General features: G+C 45.2%; 1 protein-coding gene across 1 annotated transcript in view; it reads right to left on the minus strand.

Annotated features, from left to right (window-relative positions):
• Window positions 1-5,148: 5,148 nt before the first annotated feature.
• DLGAP3 (DLG associated protein 3) overlaps window positions 5,149-20,694 on the minus strand; it is a 136,445-nt gene continuing 120,899 nt past the window's right edge. Inside the window, exons 8-11 of the mRNA XM_060258081.1 lie at window positions 15,901-16,325; window positions 13,728-13,819; window positions 11,306-11,449; window positions 5,149-5,495 (exon numbers count right to left, since the gene is read on the minus strand). Of these exons, the coding sequence (XP_060114064.1) occupies window positions 5,277-5,495; window positions 11,306-11,449; window positions 13,728-13,819; window positions 15,901-16,325 (880 nt within the window). The 3' untranslated portion in view covers window positions 5,149-5,276. The remainder of the gene's footprint in view (window positions 5,496-11,305; window positions 11,450-13,727; window positions 13,820-15,900; window positions 16,326-20,694) is intronic.

Raw genomic sequence — 20,694 nt, forward strand, 5'->3', positions numbered from 1 at the left:
GCAGGCATACAGCCCTGTCTTACTTGAGGATTGCCCCCCCCCCCTGTTCTTTTGCTGGGGTTGCCAACTGGTTTGGGAAAAAAGTCCTATCCTTTCAATAGAAACTTAACATGTAGAACTGGGCATGTCATGTCGTGTCACATCAGTCATTAATGTTGCTGCGGGTCAAACTGATGTTACAGGGACAGCTAGAGGGACCACGTTAAATGCTGGTGATTCTATCTTTTGCAGATAGACAGGTGGATCCCTTAAACCCATTCTGCTAACTGGGTGCTTTCCTCTGGTGACAGGATACCTCCTCCAACACAAGACATGCTTCTAAGCATCTTGGGCCAGGGGAAGGTTCCTCCCTCTGGAAGAAAGTACTTCTAGTAGAGGAAGGAACCAGCGTGATCCAAACCCTGAGATTACTTTTAAGTCAGGCTGCTGCTCCATTGAGCCCAGTAGAATCTACTGGGTGATGACACTAAATTGTTCAGGGTGGTGAGAACCAGAGAGGATTGTGAGGAACTCCAAAGGGATCTGTTGAGGCTGGGTGAGTGGGCGTCAACGTGGCAGATGCGGTTCAATGTGGCCAAGTGCAAAGTAATGCACATTGGGGCCAAGAATCCCAGCTACAAATACAAGTTGATGGGGTGTGAACTGGCAGAGACTGACCAAGAGAGAGACCTTGGGGTCGTGGTAGATAACTCACTGAAAATGTCAAGACAGTGTGCGTCTGCAATAAAAAAGGCCAACGCCATGCTGGGAATTATTAGGAAGGGAATTGAAAACAAATCAGCCAGTATCATAATGCCCCTGTATAAATCGATGGTGCGGTCTCATTTGGAGTACTGTGTGCAGTTCTGGTCGCCGCACCTCAAAAAGGATATTATAGCATTGGAGAAAGTCCAGAGAAGGGCAACTAGAATGATTAAAGGGCTGGAGCACTTTCCCTATGAAGAAAGGTTGAAACGCTTGGGACTCTTTAGCTTGGAGAAACGTCGACTGCGGGGTGACATGATAGAGGTTTACAAGATAATGCATGGGATGGAGAAAGTAGAGAAAGAAGTACTTTTCTCCCTTTCTCACAATACAAGAACTCGTGGGCATTCGATGAAATTGCTGAGCAGAAAGGTTAAAACGGATAAAAGGAAGTACTTCTTCACCCAAAGGGTGGTTAACATGTGGAATTCACTGCCACAGGAGGTGGTGGCGGCCACAAGTATAGCCACCTTCAAGAGGGGTTTAGATAAAAATATGGAGCACAGGTCCATTAGTGGCTATTAGCCACAGTGTATGTGTGTATATAAATTTTTTTGCCACTGTGTGACACAGAGTGTTGGACTTGATGGGCCATTGGCCTGATCCAACATGGCTTCTCTTATGTTCTTACTCTAGCTGCCAGTGGCTTTCTGTAGGTTCCCAGGCAAAAATCTTTTTTCTGTTCTGCTGCCAGTATGAACACGTCTGCTCTTTGCTTCTTGCTGATTTTTGAATTTGCTGCTGCAAGCCTTTTTGTTTTGCCCATTTTCAAACTGCTAGTGTGCCTGAGTTTCTCACATGCCTTTTCAAAATGTCATTTCTACATTATAGGCCATACAGGAGGGGAAGGCAGGAGGGAGGGAACTGGGAACACTGAAAACCAAGTGAGTACTTGTTCCTCCCTTCTGCAGGTAATTTAAGTCCTGGGCATGGCCAAAGTACAGCAAGCTGAAGGGCAAGAGCCAAAGGGATGCCGACCCTTGGGCTGGAGCCCTCCACCGGCAGAACCAGCAATAGCTTGAGATATCCTTGTGGGCCATTATCTGCTTAAAATGTGTAGCAGGGGAGGGGGCTGTTGGGGGCATACATATTTTTGTAAATTGTACTTTCATGATTCTTTTATTTTTTGAAGCCGTTTTGAGTTCCCAGTGTGGGAGAAAACTGGGCTCAAAATAAAGGTAATAAATTATACTCAAAATAATGTGGAAAAATGCTTTAACAGGAAATGTTTGAGGCAAGGGAACAGAAACAGGAGGGGAAAATAACGAATCATAGGTCCAATTCACACAAGAGAGAAAACAAAATTGAAACAGGGAATTTTGGGGGGGTCGAAGTAGCCAGAGTTGTGGAATTCACCAGCATCCCAAACTACCTTGGATTTTTTAACAGATTTGAATTTGGGACTTCCCAGCTCTGAGTTGGGAAATATCTGAAGATTTGGAGGTGGAGCCTGGGGAGGATGGGGTTTGGGGAGGGGAGGGACCTCACGAGGGTACCATGCCATAGAATCCACCCTACAAAGCAGCTGTTTTCTTCAGAGGAACTGATCTTTGTAACCTGGAGACCAGTCATAATAGCAGGAGATCCCAGCCCTCCCTGGAGGTTGGGAACTCTAATGGCACCACTAAGTCATAGGCTGTTCCTCAAAGAATGGAGCATTATCACCAACAAATCACATGTTCATGAATGCCCCAGTTCTATACAAGATACCCTCCATATTCCACATCTATCATAAAACTGAGTGCCAACTTGGTGGCTGAGCAGAGGAATACTGGGAAATGTATGGTAGGGAAGCCACTTGGCTTATGTGATTTGATTTGGTTTAGGGCTTTAAGGGAGCTGAAGAAAAACCACACTATTTTCAGCCTGGTTTATGTTTTCCACTTCCTATTTCCAATGCTGCCTCAAGTGAGACTCGAGGGATAGGATCCTGTAGATCCGTTCAACCAGTGGAGGTGCTTTCTTTCTGAGGAAGCTTTTCTCTCAAGAATATGGGTCAGTAGGATCCAGGTCCCTTAGTGCCATGTAAATACTTTGAGCTATATAAATGGATGGCTTTTGGCAGAATGTCCCCTTTGACATATATCTTCTGTTCTATGCATAATTTAATATGAAAGACCCAAATGAAAATGACTGAGGCCCAGGTCATACCTAAATGGGAACCATACCATGGGTTTCCTCAGATCCCCTTGATTTCTCTGCCTCTTCAGGAGAATGTAACAAAAAGTTGCTACAGTTCTTAGTAGAGAAGGGAAGAAAAAAAAATGTTTTCATGTGACCCTCCACTTGTATTGCGAAACCATCAACATGAGTTTTTTTTTCCTTCTCTCAGTGTATTTTGCCATTATGTACCAGACCAGAAAATGGCCATCAAAGTTGATTTTATCAACCTGCCATTTCCTCCTTTAGAAGATTTTGGAAAGTGGTGTAACAGTCCCAACCCTGACAAAATATTTAAAACATCACATTGTGTAGCATACTGGAACCATCCAAAGAGTTGGAAGGCACCCAGTTGGCCATCTAGTACAACCCTTAATGTGAGCTAATTCTTATTGTCAGATGAAATATAACTGTTGGGAGTACTGGGTTTAATGGAGAACCTGTGTGGTGTGGCAGACAGGGTGTTGGACTAGGGCCAGGGAGACCTGCTTGACCATAATACTCAATGGGAAGCCTTGAGCAACCCATGGTAACTCAGTCTACTTTATCCTGTGAGGTTGGATAAAATGGGATAGCCTCACAATGATATGCCAACCTGAGAGCTCTATGCCTATGCCATCTCTCCTGATTTAGCTTCTGCTATTTTTCCCATGTGGTTTCTGCATTCCAACATCACCAGAGAAGTGTGGAATGGAACCACCAGGCAGCACCAATCATGCTTCTATCACAATAATCAGCCCTATGATATGAGAAATATACCAGATGGAGGCCTTCTACTTCTCTTCTTGAAAAGCTCCATGGAATGAGGTTCTGTAGCCCTCCGCTGTACTCCAGTTGGTGCTATCATTCCAGTGAACAATTACATTTTCCCTCTTCACACACTTTTAAATATCTGAAAATGGCCAGTTCTCTTCATCAGCGCTAGTGGCTCTCAAAGAGAACCCTGGAGTTCCTTGATAAGGCAACCACTAATGCAGACAGCTTGCCCACCGTGAACCATTTCCCTCAGCAGTGTGGAATAACAAGGGAACCTTAGACAAGTTCTAGGATATAGCGTCAGTTCACACTGGACAATGGAGAGACCTGTGTGTTCTGTACATATACCTTAGAGGTCTCCTCAGGTTCCCTTACAGTGTGAGGAGTTCCATTGTAGACAATAATGTGGCACATTCTCTGGTGGTAGGAAAGTAGGAATATCTATGTTGAATGTACATTTTAAAGCCATTTTTTTTGGGGGGGGGGCACTCTGTCTTCCAGAAGATCCTCTCCCATCCTTGTATCTCTCTTCTGAATCCCTATTTGGTTTTCACTGTCCTTCTTAAAACTCTGGAACCCAGAACAGAGCATAAGGCTCCAAATCAGTGCTGAGTAGAGTAGAATTATGACTTCTTCAGTCTTGGGAAATATGTCCCTGCTGGTGCTATTCAACGAGCCCGTTGGTCATTTGAGGCATACCATCGTCGTCTCAACTCAAAAGGCCAACACTACTTCAGACTCTTTCAACAGGACTATTCCCTCTCCAAGACTCAGGAAGCTGTACGAGCTGCTCCTCATGAAAACCAATCCGACAAGCCAAAACCAACCTCCCCTAAAAGTCAACACTGACTTCATGATGTAAGAACCATTCATGATTGTTCACCTCTTGGCCCTTTTACCAGCATTCTGGGGTTGTTGGACATGGTGGCTGCCCTTCATCTCCACACTTGATCCAAGAGGAGTTTGGGAGTGTATGCAAGTGATCGTTGTATGTCTTGTGCGTGTGGCATGAGGAATCGGACTGCTGACGTGGGAGGGGTTGGGGTCTCCTGAGGAGACGAGAAGGCTCTCGCCATCAGAAACACAGCTGTGGTCTTGGGCAGTCCCTGCCCTTTCGGTTATATTTATAGAAGTACATATCTATATATATATCTTTATATATCTATATATAAATACTGACGGGCCTAGAACCCATGGGATGCGGAGTGACGGGGTTGTTGATGGGGGCCCCGAACCTGCAGGACAGTGAGAATAGCTCATGTCAAGAGGGTGGAGAAAAGGGGGATGGGGAAGAAAGCCCATCAAGGAGCCAAGGCTGTAATAAGGGGAACAACGTAGTGAAAGGGTAGACCAGAGGGGAGTGATCGGTAAAGTCTGGTCACCACCAAGTCCTAATTAGAGTGATGAACGAAGGGGCCAGAACCCTGATTCCTGTCTCTCGGGTGTCAGGTCCAAGGATTACAGGAGGTTTTTTTTTTAAAAAAAAAGGTTTAGAGACCGTGATGGGGCTGAGTGTCGCCCTCCCAGAGAGATGGTGGGGCACACCCCGCAGATCACAGTGCGCTGTGCATTCTGCATGGACAGGTTGGTTAGAAAAGCTGCCCCCTCCCCCGCCCTCACAGTCTGGTCTGGGCCTCCGGGATGTAGATCTCAATGCTGTCCGCGCTCTCGGTGGCAGAGCTCTGGCGAAAAGAGGCAGCCCGCTTGGCTGCTAGGAGCCTCTTGCGGGCCTCCTGCCGTTGCCGGTCCACGGAGTCCAGGGAACGGTCCTTCACCGGGTGCAGCCGGGAACGTGGTGGTTTCTTTGGTATCGGTGGAGGCACCTTCTTTTCCTCCTGCCAACAGATGCAAAGAAGACATTTAGCAGAGCCAGGGCACAGTAAGAGGTCTCAGGGGACTTGCTGGTGGTGGCAATCCCGCACAATTCTGTACATGAAGGACAACTGTAGTGTTGATGTACCCTACATATACAGAGTTGTATTCTATTAGTTGAAGTATGAATGTCCTTTGCCCATTCCTGAAATGAAGAGGCTGGATCCCATGTTCTGCCCATGAAAGTACTATCACTGATCTTTCATGTTTTCCTCTCCCTCCATAGAAATCCTATCTGACCTTGAGAAAGGATTCCATAGATCTCAGGACACATGGGGACTAAAGCTCCATGGATCTGGGGGGCTGCAGTGGGTAGGAGGAGAAAGGGGATCAAATCGCCTTTCCTGCCCTTTCCTTCATTCCCTTATCCTTGTACTGATGATTACAGTATCTATCATAACATTTGGACTGATCCATGCTCCACAAGTGTGACTTTCGCAGGTCTTGAGTGTAAGTCTACATAATCTGTGTGAATTTAGAGTTGCATGAGTGTAGGCATTTGCTGGAATGAACATAGAGGACTGAGTAGGAAAATGTGCATTAAAAAATCTGAGCAAACATGAAAAAGCATAACAGTCTGAGTGTGTCGAGTTCATGTGTTCAAGTCTGCATGGCTGGTGTGGGGCATGCACATCCCATACATGTCCACATTTCCCTACTTGGACATACATGCATAAACTTAGTGTCCTTTCCAGGGGTTTTTTTGTACCAGGAACATTTGCATATTAGGCCACACACCCCTGATGTAGCCAATGCTCCAAGAGCTTACAGGATTCTTCTTACAGGGCCTACTGTAAGCTCCAGGAGAATTGGCTACATTAGGGATGTGTGGCCTAAAATGCAAAGGAGTTTCTGCTACAAAAAAAGCCTGGGTCCTTTCTGTGTTCTCAGCGAGATGCTAAACTGCTCCTTACTGAGAGGGACCATGGGCTCAGTGACAGAGCATCTGCTTTGCATGCAGAAGTCCCAAGTTCAGCATCAGGCATCTCCAGTTAAAAAGGGATCAGGTAAGCTGGTAATGTGGAAGACCTCCCCCTGAGACTCTGGAGAATTGCTGCTAGAATAGACAATACTGACTGTGATGGACTGAGGGTCTGATTCAGTATAAGGCAGCTTCATGTGTTCATGAGATGTTCTCTGTGGGCCTGGTTCTCAGTGCTTTGCAAGCTTCATGAGGAAAGAGGCCCCCTTAACAGATTTGAGGTGTGGAACAGCTAACGAGGGGTGCAGGGAACTGGGGTGCACAAGTGAGCAAATGGGCTTTTACTTGGCAGAGGCAGAGTGAAAAAGAGAGCACAGATGCTGATGTTGGGTCTCGATGCTCCCCCTGTCTAAAGAATGGGGCACAACTATTATCCTGCCCAGCCAGCCACGGGCACCAGCTGCAGTCCTGAATGTCGGTTTCAAAGGGAGTTTGCACAGCTGTGCATGGGGGTGGGCAAGGATCTGCAGAGAGAGGAAAAAGGAGCATTTTTTAAAAAAGTGAAACAGCTCCTCAGCCAAGATGGAAGCCACCCTCCCTCTCAATTCTGTGGGAAAAAAAGCTTTGTTGCTCTGCTAGGCGTTCTTGTAAAAAAAAAGACCCAAAAAACAAAGAAGAAGAAGAACAAAGATTCATTAAAAACACCCAATTATTTCTGCCTGGCCAGCAACATAGCTCTAGATCAGCAGAGGGGGGTGGGGGGTGGGGGGAAGAGAGAAACAGCTGTGATCTCTCTATCTGAATCCCTCATCCCTCTTTTATGTGCACCAAAGAATCTCGCAGGATGCTGAAGAGGAGAGGAGGCAGAACTGCAGCCAGCTAAGCCAAGGAGGCAAGCTTGCTTGTAGCTGCAAAACTGGTGCATCGCTGCTTGTGATCTCTGGAGATGACAACAGAGGGATGGTTTTGTGGATCAAAAACTGGCTAATTAATAGGAAGCAGAGAGTGAGTATAAATGAGCAGTCTTCACAGTGGAGGACGGTAAGCAATGGGGTGCCGCAGGGCTCCGTACTGAATCCCATGCTCTTTAACTTGTTCATTAATGATCTGGAGTTGGGAGTAAGCAGTGAAGTGGCCAAGTCTGCAGATGACACTAAATTGTTCAGGGTGGTGAGAACCAGAGAGGATTGTGAGGCACTCCAAAGGGATCTGTTGAGGCTGGGTGAATGGGCGTCAACATGGCAGATGAGGTTCAATGGGGCCAAGTGCAAAGTAATGGACATTGGGGCCAAGAATCCCAGTTACAAATACAAGTTGATGGGTTGTGAACTGGCAGAGACTGACCAAGAGAGAGATCTTGGGGTCATGGTAGATAATTCACTGAAAATGTCAAGACAGTGTGTGATTGCAATAAAAAAGGCCAACGCCATGCTGGAAATTATTAGAAAGGGAATTGAAAACAAATCAGCCAGTATCATAATGCCTCTGTATAAATCGATGGTGCGGTCTCATTTGGAATACTGTGTACAATTCTGGTCACTGCACCTCAAAAAGGATATTATAGCATTGGAAAAAGTCCAGAAAAGGGTAACTAGAATGATTAAAGGTTTGAAACACTTTCTCTATAAAGAAAGGTTAAAACGTTTGAGGCTCTTTAGCTTGGAGAAACGTCGACTGTGGGGTGACATGATAGAGGTTTACAAGATTATGCTCTCCCAGGGCCATACCAGAGGAGGCTCTTGGCTTGTGTTGGGACCCCAGCAAATGCCACCCTCACCACCATCATATTATGGAGAAAGTAGAGAAAGAAGTACTTTTCTCCCTTTCTTACAATACAAGAACTCATGGGCATTCGATGAAATTGCTGAGCAGTCAGGTTAAAACGGATAAAAGGAAGTACTTCTTCACCCAAAGGGTGATTAACATGTGGCATTCACTGCCACAGGAGGTGGTGGCGGTTACAAGCATAGCCAGCTTCCATAAAAATATGGAGCAGAGGTCCACACAGTATGTGTATGTATATATGTGTGTGTGTATATATATATACAGTCCAACACTCTGTGTGACACAGAGTGTTGGACTGGATGGGCCATTGGCCTGATCCAACATTGCTTCTCTTATGTTCTTATGATGGTGGTGAGGGTGGCATTTGCTGGGGTCCCAACACGAGCCAAGAGCCTCCTCTGGTATGGCCCTGGGAGAGCATTACACTCCTTGCAGAACAACCTACTGGCGATCTCTGTCCCCAAACATATCCAGCTGTCCTTGACCAGGGCCAGGGTCTTTTCAGTCCTGGCCCCAACCTGGTGGAACTCTCTGCCAAACACCATCAGGACCCTGCAGGATCTTATGCAATTCCGTAGGGCTTGTAAGGCAAAGATGTCCCACCAGGTCTTTGGTTGAGGGCAGCAACGATTTACATTCTGGCTGGCACTCTCCCCACTGTTCTCCTCTCTCCTTAGTCCCCCCCACCGCAACCACGAGGTGGTCGCACTCCAGAATTAGGGGCTGAAATGTAACCGTTGACTTTGCCACTTCATTGTTTAGATCATTTTTAAAGAATTCATTTAATTTTTTAAAAAATATTTTACTATGTTGTATATTGCCCAGAGCCCTGGAATGGCAAGGATTGGATGATTCATATACAATGAACAAATAAATAAGAAAGACACTCCTGCCCCCACCAATTTCATCCAAGCAGGGGGGAATTCTCTGTTTATGCACCCTGCCTTTTCCAGAATTTTTCTAGATCCCTGTTTGTCTTTCCCACAGGACTCCCTTTCCTCAAATCCTGGACCCAGTATGGGATGTTGGAAGGCACCTTATTTGGATGTGAGGAGGAGGAGGAGTCTGGCAGTGCAGAGTCCGAAGAATACCCTTCTAAATTTCACTGAAGTCAATGAGCTTAGATGAGTCTGCCTAAGACTGCCCTGTGAAGCAGTTAAGGGCATGGCCTTGGAAAGGACTCTGTGAATGGAACAGTTAGTGCAAATGAAGGCATTTGCTTTTGATTGTTTAATATGCACAATCTAGTCTGCTCAGAAGAAATGACTTCTTCAGTTCCGTGGTCAAATCTTGCTCAATTTCCCTTTTCCTACCGTTCACCTTCACAAATTTTATATACTTTCCAGTTTCTCTCCATGAGGATTAGATACTTGCTTGGTTTCCCTTCCCCTTCTCCCGTTTCCTATTTATGTATTTAAAACATTTCTACCTTGCCTTATTTCTTTAGACTCAGAGCCGCCTAACAATGTAGCACTATGAGGCAAGGACACAAAGCCCAATCAACAAGATTAGACAAAAAGATCCCATGGCCCACGTTTATGAAAAACACAGGATTCACACACACACAGATTAGGGATTAAAAACACACAATTAAAAAGTGCACAGAAGCAAAATCACACTGAATGACAAAACACTGAATTAAAAACACTACAAATTAAAAGAAAGCGAACTTGGACCATTACTTTCCAAGAGGACCTTCCCTGGCTTTCTATCGGAAGGAGGGAAGCAGGAAAGTAGAAGGGTGGCGTTACTATTTCAGAAGGATGTGCCTCCTTGTTGTTTGCAGATCCCATGCAATTGCTTCTCAAGAGCACCTGCATCTTTACCAACTGTAAGTTCCTCAATCACTACTGTTGTTCTCCATGGAAGAAAGGAACAGGTTTGTTTGGCAGAGAATGCATGCCAAAAGCACAAATCCCTTGACTACAGGAGAAATGGCCACCACTTAAGGAAGACTTTATTATGTGCTGAGTCACCCTGCAATATGCATAATCCTTGTTAGGGGATATTTAACAAGTGGAGAATCAGAGCAGATGCCCTTTAAATAGACCGCTCTATTGTTCTGTCTTATGCAGACTGCAGGGGCTGAGGCAGACAGTGAAGGCTGGTAACAGTTCAGTCGCAGTTTTCCTTTTTTCTTGCAAAATCTTAATAATATTTAAAAATAGATTTTAAAGCTCCCAACTCTTTCATTTTGCCTTTGAATCTTAGGTACATTCAAGATCAGGCTGTGCCCTCAGTTGATAGCTATTGCCCTGTTCTCTCTCCTGCATTGGTACCCCTGGCCAACGAGGCAATTTATTTATTTATTCCCATTTCAGACTGCTTAGCTGGGAGAACATTTCACAGGTGCTCCAAAAGGTGCATCAGCAGGAGGTGTGGACCTCCATTTAACCATAAAAGGAACAGGCTACATACATCAAAGTCAGATCTGACATGTCTTTCAGCCTTAACCCTTCATCTTTTCCATTTCTAAAGGAGGATGGGGAGGCAGAAGCAGGCATCTGGAGGATACAAAAAGTTGCTCGTTTTCTAACCAGCTCTTGGTGGATGCTATGATTCAAAGGGCATATAGGAAGAAAGGGCACTCAACTTCCATTAAAAAAAACACTCCCACCAGAGCTTGTTTGTTGACCTCAAGGTGTCTGAAAGGTGGAGTGGGGGGCTGCGGCTGGAGACAGGTTTCACTGACATATATGGCTCCTTGCCTCCCTCTCCCCATCATAATAAATTGCGCAATTTTGCCTAGGTATAGAATGTTAGGGATTTTTGGCTTCCAGTAACTCAGCCCTGCTTCTACTATGGATGATTGGTACCCTGCCTCCCCGTCCCCCAGTTTGAGGTGATTTTTTTGTCCCAAGCAAGGTATACCCATCATGCCCTGAGCCTGAACACCACCAGCTGGATCAAAGTGCTTGGGGGAGGGGCAGTCCCCCTCTCAGGTCACTGATAATTGGGAGAGAGCCAGGCACCTGCAGTGGATTGGTGCCCTTCTCTTTGTGATGCCTCTTAGCAAGAGCATCAGCTTTGCTTTTCAGTTTGTGCTTCCCACCGTCCCACCATTACCTTGGGCTCAAGGGGCTTCCACCCATTGGCTTTGAGCTGATGAAGTTCCGCAAACTTCATGCTAACATCCTCAATGGAGAGCTGCAGGAGGTCCCAGAATCCAGCCAGGTCCTGGAAGGTGGGCATGGGGAACGCATTTGGGTCCTGTCAAAGGGAGAAGAAAAGGAACAGGGTCAACTGCTGGTCTCCAAGACCCCCTCCCATCACGGGTGCAGGTATTTGGATGGCCAAAACCAGGGCTTTTTTGTAGCAGGAACTCCTTTGCATATTAGGCCACACCCTTCTGATGTAGCCAATGCTCCTGGAGCTGACAAGTTTGGCCTTGGAGAACAAAATGAAGCCGGGCAAAGGCTAATAGAGTTTTGTCAAGAGAACAAGCTGGTCATAGCGAACACCCTCTTCCAACAACCTAAAAGGCGACTCTACACATGGACATCACCTGATGGGCAACACAGAAATCAGATTGATTATATACTCTGAAGTCAAAGATGGGTTTTCCATCTTTGACTTCAGAGTATATAATCAATAGAGTAAGGAGTTTTTCCTTACAGTCAGCAAAAACAAGACCTGGAGCCGACTGCGGCTCAGATCATGAGCTACTCATTGCAAAATTTAGGCTTAAACTGAAGAAAACTGGGGAAGCCATTAGGCCATTCAGGTTTGACCTTGATCACATTCCTTATGAATATACAGTGGAGGTGAAGAATAGGTTTAAGGAACTAGAGTTGATAAACAGAGTGCCTGAAGAACTATGGGGGTTTGTGACATTGTACAGAAGGCAGCAATCAGCACCATCCCAAAGAAAAAGAAATGCAAGAAAGCAAAGTGGCTGTCTGATGAGGCTTTACAAATAGCTGAGGAAAGAAGGAAAGCAAAAGGCAAAGGTGAAAAGGAAAGATTCACCCAACTGAATGCGGATTTCCAGAGAACAGCAAGGAGAGATAAGGAGGCCTTCCTGAAGGAACAATGCAAAGCAATAGAGGAAAATAATAGAATGGGAAGGACAAGAGATCTCTTCAAGGAAATTGGAGATATCAAGGGAATGTTTCATGCAAAGATGGCCATGATAAAGGACAAAAATGATAGGGACCTAACAGAAGCAGAAGAGATCAGGAAGAGGTGGCAAGAATACACAGAAGAATTATACAAGAAGGATCTCAGTGACCTTGACAACCATGACAGTGAAATCGATGACCTTGAGCCAGACATCCTGGAGAGTGAAGTCAAATGGGCTTTAGAAAGCATTACTAACAACAAAGCGAGTGGAGATGATGGTATTTCAGTTGAGCTGTTCAAAGTCCTAAAAGATGATGCTGTTAAAGTGATACACACATTATCTCAATAAATTTGGAAAACACAACAGTGGCCACAGGATTGGAAAAGATCGGTTTATATTCCAATCCCAAAGAAGGGTAATGCCAAGGAATGTTCAAACTACCGCACCATTGCACTCATTTCACATGCCAGCAAGGTCATGTTAAAGATCCTACAAGCTAGGCTTTAGCAGTATGTAGATCGGGAACTACCAGAAGTTCAACCTGGGTTTTGGAGAGGTAGAGGAACTAGAGATCAAATTGCCAACATTCGATGGATTATGGAGAAAGCATGGGAGTATCAGAAAAACGTCTATTTCTGCTTCATTGACTATGCTAAAGCCTTTGATTGTGTGGATCACAACAAACTGTGTCTAGTCCTTAAAGAGATGGGAGTAACAGACCACCTCACATGTCTCCTGAGAAACCTGTATAAGGGTCAAGAAGCAACTGTCAGAATGGGATATGGAACAACTGATTGGTTTAGAATAGGAAAAGGAGTTCGACAAGGATGTATATTAAATTATTTAATTTATATGCAGAGTACATCATGCGGAATGCTGGCCTGGAAAAAGCACAAGCCGGAATTAAGATTTACTCAAGAATAATGCAACCTTTTCAGTTATTTCAGATGACAAATCATTCAAAGTTTGTTTGAACCAGGTGGCTTTGTCTCTGGAATTGTGCCTGATTTTCTGGGGGATTCCGTTCAGGGGAACAGGTGCCACGGCTCAGGAGGATGCAATCTTAGCGCATGGAATGGGCATCAGGAATGGGACACTCATGAGAAAGCCCAGGGAGGATTATCACATCTAGTTAGGAGAAAACCCAAACCATTCCCTAATACCCTCTGTTAATCCACACTGAAATTAAAATGAGAGTCAATAAGGACCTATCTGTATACTGTTTTCCCAAGAAGCATACTTGATTTGGGCTGAGAAACATATTCTGGGGGTTCTGTGCTTTGCAGGCAGAAGAAAAGGTGAAAAATTCACAATGTACTTTGACAGCAGGATGATTTGCTTTAAAAAAAACAACTAACCCCACAACAATTTGCAAACACTGAAAGGTATTTTTAAAAATCTAGGCACGCATCAAGATCTGCTCACCATGTTCTGCTGGCAGAGTCGGTAAAACTGCTGTACTTTCTGAGACATTAGGAGCTGGGCGCTTCCCACCGCGCTACGGATCTTCTCAAGGACTGTGAAGACATACGGAGAAATGACACATGCAATGCTGAATTAGACAATCTCCAGTGGCCCTTCATGCCTGAAACCCTTGAAGGCTCAGGTCGTGGTCCTGTATGCACTAACCCTGCAGTAAGTGCCATTGAACTAAGTGGGAAATATGCCTGAGTAAACATGCAGAGGATCACTGTTTTCCCCCATAACAGTACACGTGTGTACTTTTGCTGAAATTTACATACCAGTCTTCTTCCCTATAAGAACCCCATGGTGCAGAGTGTTAAAGCTGCAGTACTGCAGTCCTAAGCTCTGCTCACGACCTGATTTTGATCCCCGGTGGAAGCTGGGTTTTCAGGTAGCCGGCTCAAGGTTGACTCAGCCTTCCAACCTTCCCAGGTCGGTAAAATGAGTACTCAGCTTGCTGGGGGGGAAAGTGTAGATGACTGGGGAAGGCAAATCACCCTATAAAAATTCTGCTGTGAAAACATTGTGAAAGCAACGTCACCCCAGAGTCGGAAATGACTGGTGTTTGCACAGGAGACCTTTCCTTTCCTTTCCTTTCCTTCTTTCCTTGAAGAGCTCCTCAGTTGCTTTTTAGTTTGAATAAAAAGTAAAGGCAGTATTAAAACTATCTCCCCCTTAAAAAGCAATCAAGCACAGAGTGACCCCTCCCAAAAAAAGCAGCATCAAATGTGGTTAAAATTTTTGGTTGGATCCACAACTGTCTCCTGTTAAATTTTCCTTTCTGTTGTGGGTCAGACAGGGCTCAGCAATAGTGGGGGCTCCTTAGGAGAAGAGGAGCCCTGTGTAGCCAGCCTTGAATTAACAGAAGTTGACCAGCAAGAGAATGAGCTGCAGGCTTGTCAGGATTCACAGCCAACAGCTGGTGCAGAGCCACCCACACCCTCCAGCCCAGATTCAGCAGGTGAACCTCAGTTAGCTATTCCCAGCCCACCAGTACCTCCTACACCCTTACAGCACAGCAAACAGATGCTGAGAACAGAACTACAGGCAAGAAGGCAGAGTGCATGCCTCCTGGTCCGATGCTAACTGCTTGCTAATGACAAAGTCAAGTAATTGCAGGATTACTTCTGAGCATCTGCCCGCAAGCATGACCCTTAGACATGGGGCTATAAAAACCAGCCAATAGAGTTTGTTAGGCGTGGACACAACACATGATAGATACTAAGCTATCAACTCTGCCAAGGCTAATTCTTGGAAGCCTAACCTTGGACAGCCTGACTTCTGAAACTAGACAACTTTGCCTAGCTTGACTTCTGAAACTTGGTACTCAGAGCCTGCAAGCCAGTACACTTTCCTTTTCCCATAGAAGAAGATTCTCTCTCTTGGAGGAACTTCTTTTCCATTGCAGTAAGACTTGGAGGAAGGAAATTTGCATGATCCATCTTAATGGTAAGAAATCATAGGGTCCAACCAATTAATGTTAGTATTGCTCATGGCAGTCAGTAACTACTGGTCTTGGACCAAACTAGACATCACATGGGAAAATGGCACTTTAGTTTCTACTGTAGTATTTTAAACTACTTCAAAAGCTGGTGATGTCTGTGAATTGAATGCTTGAATGCTCACTTCTGAAAGGAAAAAAAATGTTGCACAGTTTATAAAAGCTTCAAAGTGGCCAAAATCACAAATTGATAACCCCATGCCAATGATGCAAGGCAACCTCTTCTCCTTGCTGTTTATTTTGTGTCTAACTGGTGGGCAGGTTGTGAGTGAAGAAACAGAAGAGGGGCTACAATGTTGGCTGTGGTGTCACACCACTTTCAACAAAAATCTGGAAGAAACATAGGGTAGCTCTAGGAACTGCAGGAAACTCTATGGCTTTACCACAGAGTTCCATATGTTTATCACTTCCAGGTTTTTACTGGAAGTGCCACAGTGCTGCATGTGATGCTGTTCTTTAATTTTTCTCCTGCTGCTGCTGCAAGTTGGTTACAAGTCATGCAAGTTGCTGATAATTTATTTTATGTGGGGGAACTTTCTGAAGTGGGACAATCCAGAAACCAATGCCTCATGCATACAGGAACATGGCAGCCCCAGAGGGATCCCTGACCTGCAGGGCTCTGTTCAGACTTACTCTCTTCAGGCAGATCATAATCTTCAGCTTCCAGTTCCATCTGCTGGCACCAGCTTTCCATCTTCTCCACCTCTGCCTGCAAGAGCTTAATGAACCACTCGCCATCCCGGTGGCAAGGTGATGCTCGGCCAGAATCGGGCAAGCTGCGCGAACCTCTGTCCATCCAAGAGTCCTGACGTGGCACTTCCACGGTGTCGTACTGCATCTGGTAGTCTTCCCGGTAGGCCCACTGGCCCTGCGTATGCACCGTCTTGTATACTGAGTACTGCCGGGTAGACTCTGGCTCGGAGGTGTGCCGCTGGAAGGAGCGGCCAAACTGAAGGGCCTTATCCTCTGTGGCCACTGTCAACCCAGCCAGGCCTTCCAGTTCTAGGTCAGCCTGCACACCAGCTGTCACGCTGTTGGATCGTTTGAACCGAGCTCGCCTGGAACAGGGAGGAGAAAGGGATAGAGGCCTTTTGAGCAGTGTCTGGTAAAGGAGAACTGCGAGGAGAGAGGGAATTGAGAGAAATTTCTCTGTCTGCTTTTGATGGAGAAAGAATCCAGTGGATAATATCTCCCTTGGAGGAGCAGGAATTATAGGATCTAGCTTAGTGGAACTCTGCCAACTTCATCAGTTCACTCAACAAAAATGATGGGCAATTGAGTGAGTTGGAGCATAAAGAGAATACTTGCACAATATATAAATAAATGTTAGAATTTGCTGCTTGGAGATCCTACTTTAAATACCATCACGAGCTGACATCAGATTGGCTTCTATCAGGGGCAGAGTCTTCTCAGTGGTTGCCCTGACATTAACAGAACTCCTTCTGTTTGGAGGCCAGGTTGCTATGTCACTTTGCTCCTTGAGCAGATGGGTGTCTTCCTTTTCTGCGGGGCTCTCTTGATGTCACTTAATCTGGGGGCTTGCATGTAAATTATTAAACCTATGTATTGGGTTTTTTTATGATTTGTTGGTACGTCTACGTTTTAAAGTTTCAGCTTTCACGCTGGTGGTAAACTGCATCAGGCATCTCAATATCAAAGGAATCTTTTAAAAATGCAGTCAAGGGATAAATAAATTAATAAATGGCCAGCAGCAGTGTGTATGCATGTGGGAAAACTTAGGGCTCATTGAGAGAGGCACCTTTGCTTGGCCATTCTTCTTCCTGAAAATCAGCAGGACAAGCAGCCAGTCTGTAGCAGCTGCTTTAAACTGCTAGTGATTTTTACTAACAGAGAATCTGCCACTCCTTCCAGGGGCTCTAGCACCTATGTAAGTTACTGTCTAGTTTAATCTGTCTATCATAACTGGAGCACAGGGATGTTGCTCCCACATGCTATTGTATTCCCAGTGAACAAGGGGCCATATATATAGTACACTGCAAAGTCCTCATGTTTGCTGGGGAACAACACCCAACACCCCCCCCCCCCCGCGGCAAGATGCTCCCAGGCTCTTTTCTGTTTGTGAGCACAATGTAGGGAAGAAGGGACTCCTGCTTACCTCTCTTGCTGTTTTCATGTCCTCAGACCACCCCATAGAGCTGGTGTTTGGCTCCGTCGTAAAAAATCACATTATGTACATGGCTACATGTAAGTTTTACAACACTCCATGGGACAGTTTGGACAGCTGCCGCTGTTTCTCCCCGCCTGCTGCCATCACAAACGAAAAAGAGCCAGTGTGCAACTGGGAAGCACAAAACTCCCATCACCTGTGTGATGCAAGCTTCTCACGTTTCTTCCCATCAAACAGGAGGACTTTGTAATGTGCGGACAGACCCTGAGGGTAATCCCAGATGGAGCAATGGTCTCACTTTCTCTTGGGATACAATGGCAACTTTGAGGGATATTACATATATTTAAGGACCTTTGATAATCCTGACATCAGGTTTGCTTCTGTTTGTATCTCTACAAAGGGAATACGGTTGCACTGTTAAAGCCTGCGAAAAATGTTAGACAATTTTATTACATCATTAGACAGTATACTGCCTTATTGCATCTTTTAAAAAAAATTGTAATCCAGTTTTATTGCATTTTTACCACATGCATTATACTGTTCCTATTTGCATTGTTTAAAAATGGCGTAATCCGCCTTCAGCAAAAGAGGCAGACTAGAAACTAAGTAAATAGATACATTTTGTTTTATGCTGGATAACCCTTTTCTGTGTTTAACTGCATTATTAGTTCTGGTATGATTATTACAAAACCATCTACCCAGATGCCATACCTCTCTGTCTTTCTTTATTATTGTCACTAGATATTCAGCATGACTCAAATAAGAGAGTAAAATGACAAAGAGGAAAAAGTCATGCAACAGATACAAAGCCCCACTTAAAAAAAAAAAATACATATTACCCAAATGAGACAGCCAACATCAGTGCAAAACTCATGAGAGAGAGAGAGAGAGAGAGAGAGAGAGAGAGAGAGAGAGAGGATTGTATCTCTCCTGAAAAAAATGCCCGAGGCAATGTACTATAAAAGCATCAAGGATAACTATCCTGCTGGGGTTAAAAAATGCCTTCCATGCTTGTCGCAAACTAATCGACAGTTTAAATAGATGGTCTCGCCAGCTCTGGTCCTGCGGAGTCTCCTCAATCAGGTTATCTGTTCTGTGTTCTCTCTCCTCCCCTGGGGCAAGACAGTTCTTAAATAGCCTTGCAGCGGCTGTGGTACAAAGGGTAATTCATTGACGGATCTTATCTATCAATCTTTTACTTTGTCCATCTGGAATGATTCTCATTTTCATTCAGTGTTTCTTTTCTCTGGTTGTTCTGCTGCAGAACAAGAAGGCCAAAATGGAACTTTGTTTGCATCGGAGCACGAAACAAAAGAGTACAGCAGTGTCACCAAGCACATGCAGAGTACTCCATAGCCTACATGCCACACAGAGGTTTGTGTCTGAGGCTGTGCTTGAACTGGCATGCCTCTCTTTTCAGAGAGAAACCACTAGGGGATGAAACTCAAAATCTGACAAACAAGCCAGTGAATGGGGGCTTCCTCGTGTTCTTTCACTAAGATGTCTGCTCCCTCTTCCTCACGCTGGTTGGCCTGTTTCTATGGCAACCAGCACTGGATGGATGCTGAAGGACCAGAGAGAGAGAGAGAGAGAGAGAGAGAGAGAATGTACCAGCCAGTCCCTCACTGAATGAAGAAATGGAATCACTAGACGGTGGTCACCTTGCATGCTCTGTGACTGAAATGACCATGCAGTGAATTGAATGGAAAGACAAACTGGCAGTGATGCACTGGGGAATCTTGGAAAGCACAGAACGCCAGTGTGCCTATTGCATGTGCATATGCATGCACACTTACACTAGCAAAAACCTCTTTGATATAATAGTGGCCATGCTGAATCAGACCATGCTAGTAGAGCATTTCATCTAGTCAAATGTCACTGTGAAGCTCGCAAGCAGGCCTTCCCTTGCCAAATAACCTCTGGAATTTGTCAATAAAAGATGTTCAGCCTCTGAAACCTGGAGATCCCCTAAGGCTATCATGGCTCATAGACAGTGATGGACTGATGCCCCATAAATCTGCTAGAACTATTCTTCAGTTCCCTCTTTTAAATGCACCAAAACCAGTGGCCTTCACCTCACCCTCCTGTAATAGGGAGTTCCACCAGTCAACTCCCCATTATGTGAAATAGTACACCCTTTTGTCTATCTGAAATCTGTTTTCATTGGGTGTTGTTCCCGAGTTCTTCTGGAGTCCCTCAAAAGGGCTGGATGAAATAGAAATGGAAATTCTCATCTATGAACAGGACAAAATGTTACAAAGAATATAGGATGGCCACTGAAAATGAGAGCCCTGTGTGGCATTTTCCTGCCCAGGCAACACCTGGGGAGGGATGGTGGCTCAGTCCTTGGTAAGCAGAAGGTCCCAGGTTCAATCCCCGGCATCTCCAAAAAGGGTCCAGGCAAGTAGGCGTGAAAATCCTCAGCTTGAGACCCTGGAGAGCTGCTGCCAGTCTGAGAAGACAATACTGACTTTGATGGACCAAGGGTCTGATTCAGTATAAGGCAGCTTCATATGTTCATATGTTCACCTACCACAGATTCAGTTTCTTTTGTGTTGTGAGGTACTGTTTCCCTGCCCCTGCTGATATGGGCGAGGATAGGCACAGCATAATGTATCTTTCTCCGTCCACACCAGCGTAGACAGCTACTGCGTCGCAGTGGTTAAAGTGCTGGACTGTGTTCTGGGAATCCCAGGTTTGAATCCCCACTTTGCCAGTGAAGTTTGCTGGGTGACTTTGGGCCCAGTTACACATTCTCAGCCTAACCTACCTCATAGGATTGCTGTGAGGATAAAATGAAAGAGAGGAGAATGATATATAAGTTGCCTTGGTGTGAAAGGTGGAGTTTAAGAGAAGTAAAATAAAGAAACGATGATGTCAAGACTCAAGACATGGATTATGGAGTTGGAAATGTGACATGGGGGCTGCCATTCTGGGTAGTTATCGTGCATTCTTTTTTAAAGAGTAGATCTGCTCCAAGATGAACAACAAAATCAGACCTCCAACCAAGATCTTCCCATTACCTGCTACCTGGTCCTTTCTGCTGGAAATCCCAGGGCCTTCTGCATGCAAAGCAGGTACTCTACTGAACACATGAAACTGCCTTATTATACTGAGTTAGACCATTGGTTTATCAAGGCCAGCCTTGTCTACTTCAACTGACAGCAGTTCTCCAGGGTTTTGGTAGAGATCTTTCCTGCTACCTGCTACCTGATCCTTTTCACTGGAGATGCTGGGGATTGAACTGCATGCAAAGCAGATATTGTGCCACTGGCCTATAGTCCCTCCCGACCTCATCT

This window comes from Heteronotia binoei, chromosome 17, assembly GCF_032191835.1.
Source record: "Heteronotia binoei isolate CCM8104 ecotype False Entrance Well chromosome 17, APGP_CSIRO_Hbin_v1, whole genome shotgun sequence".
NCBI lineage: Eukaryota > Metazoa > Chordata > Lepidosauria > Squamata > Gekkonidae > Heteronotia > Heteronotia binoei.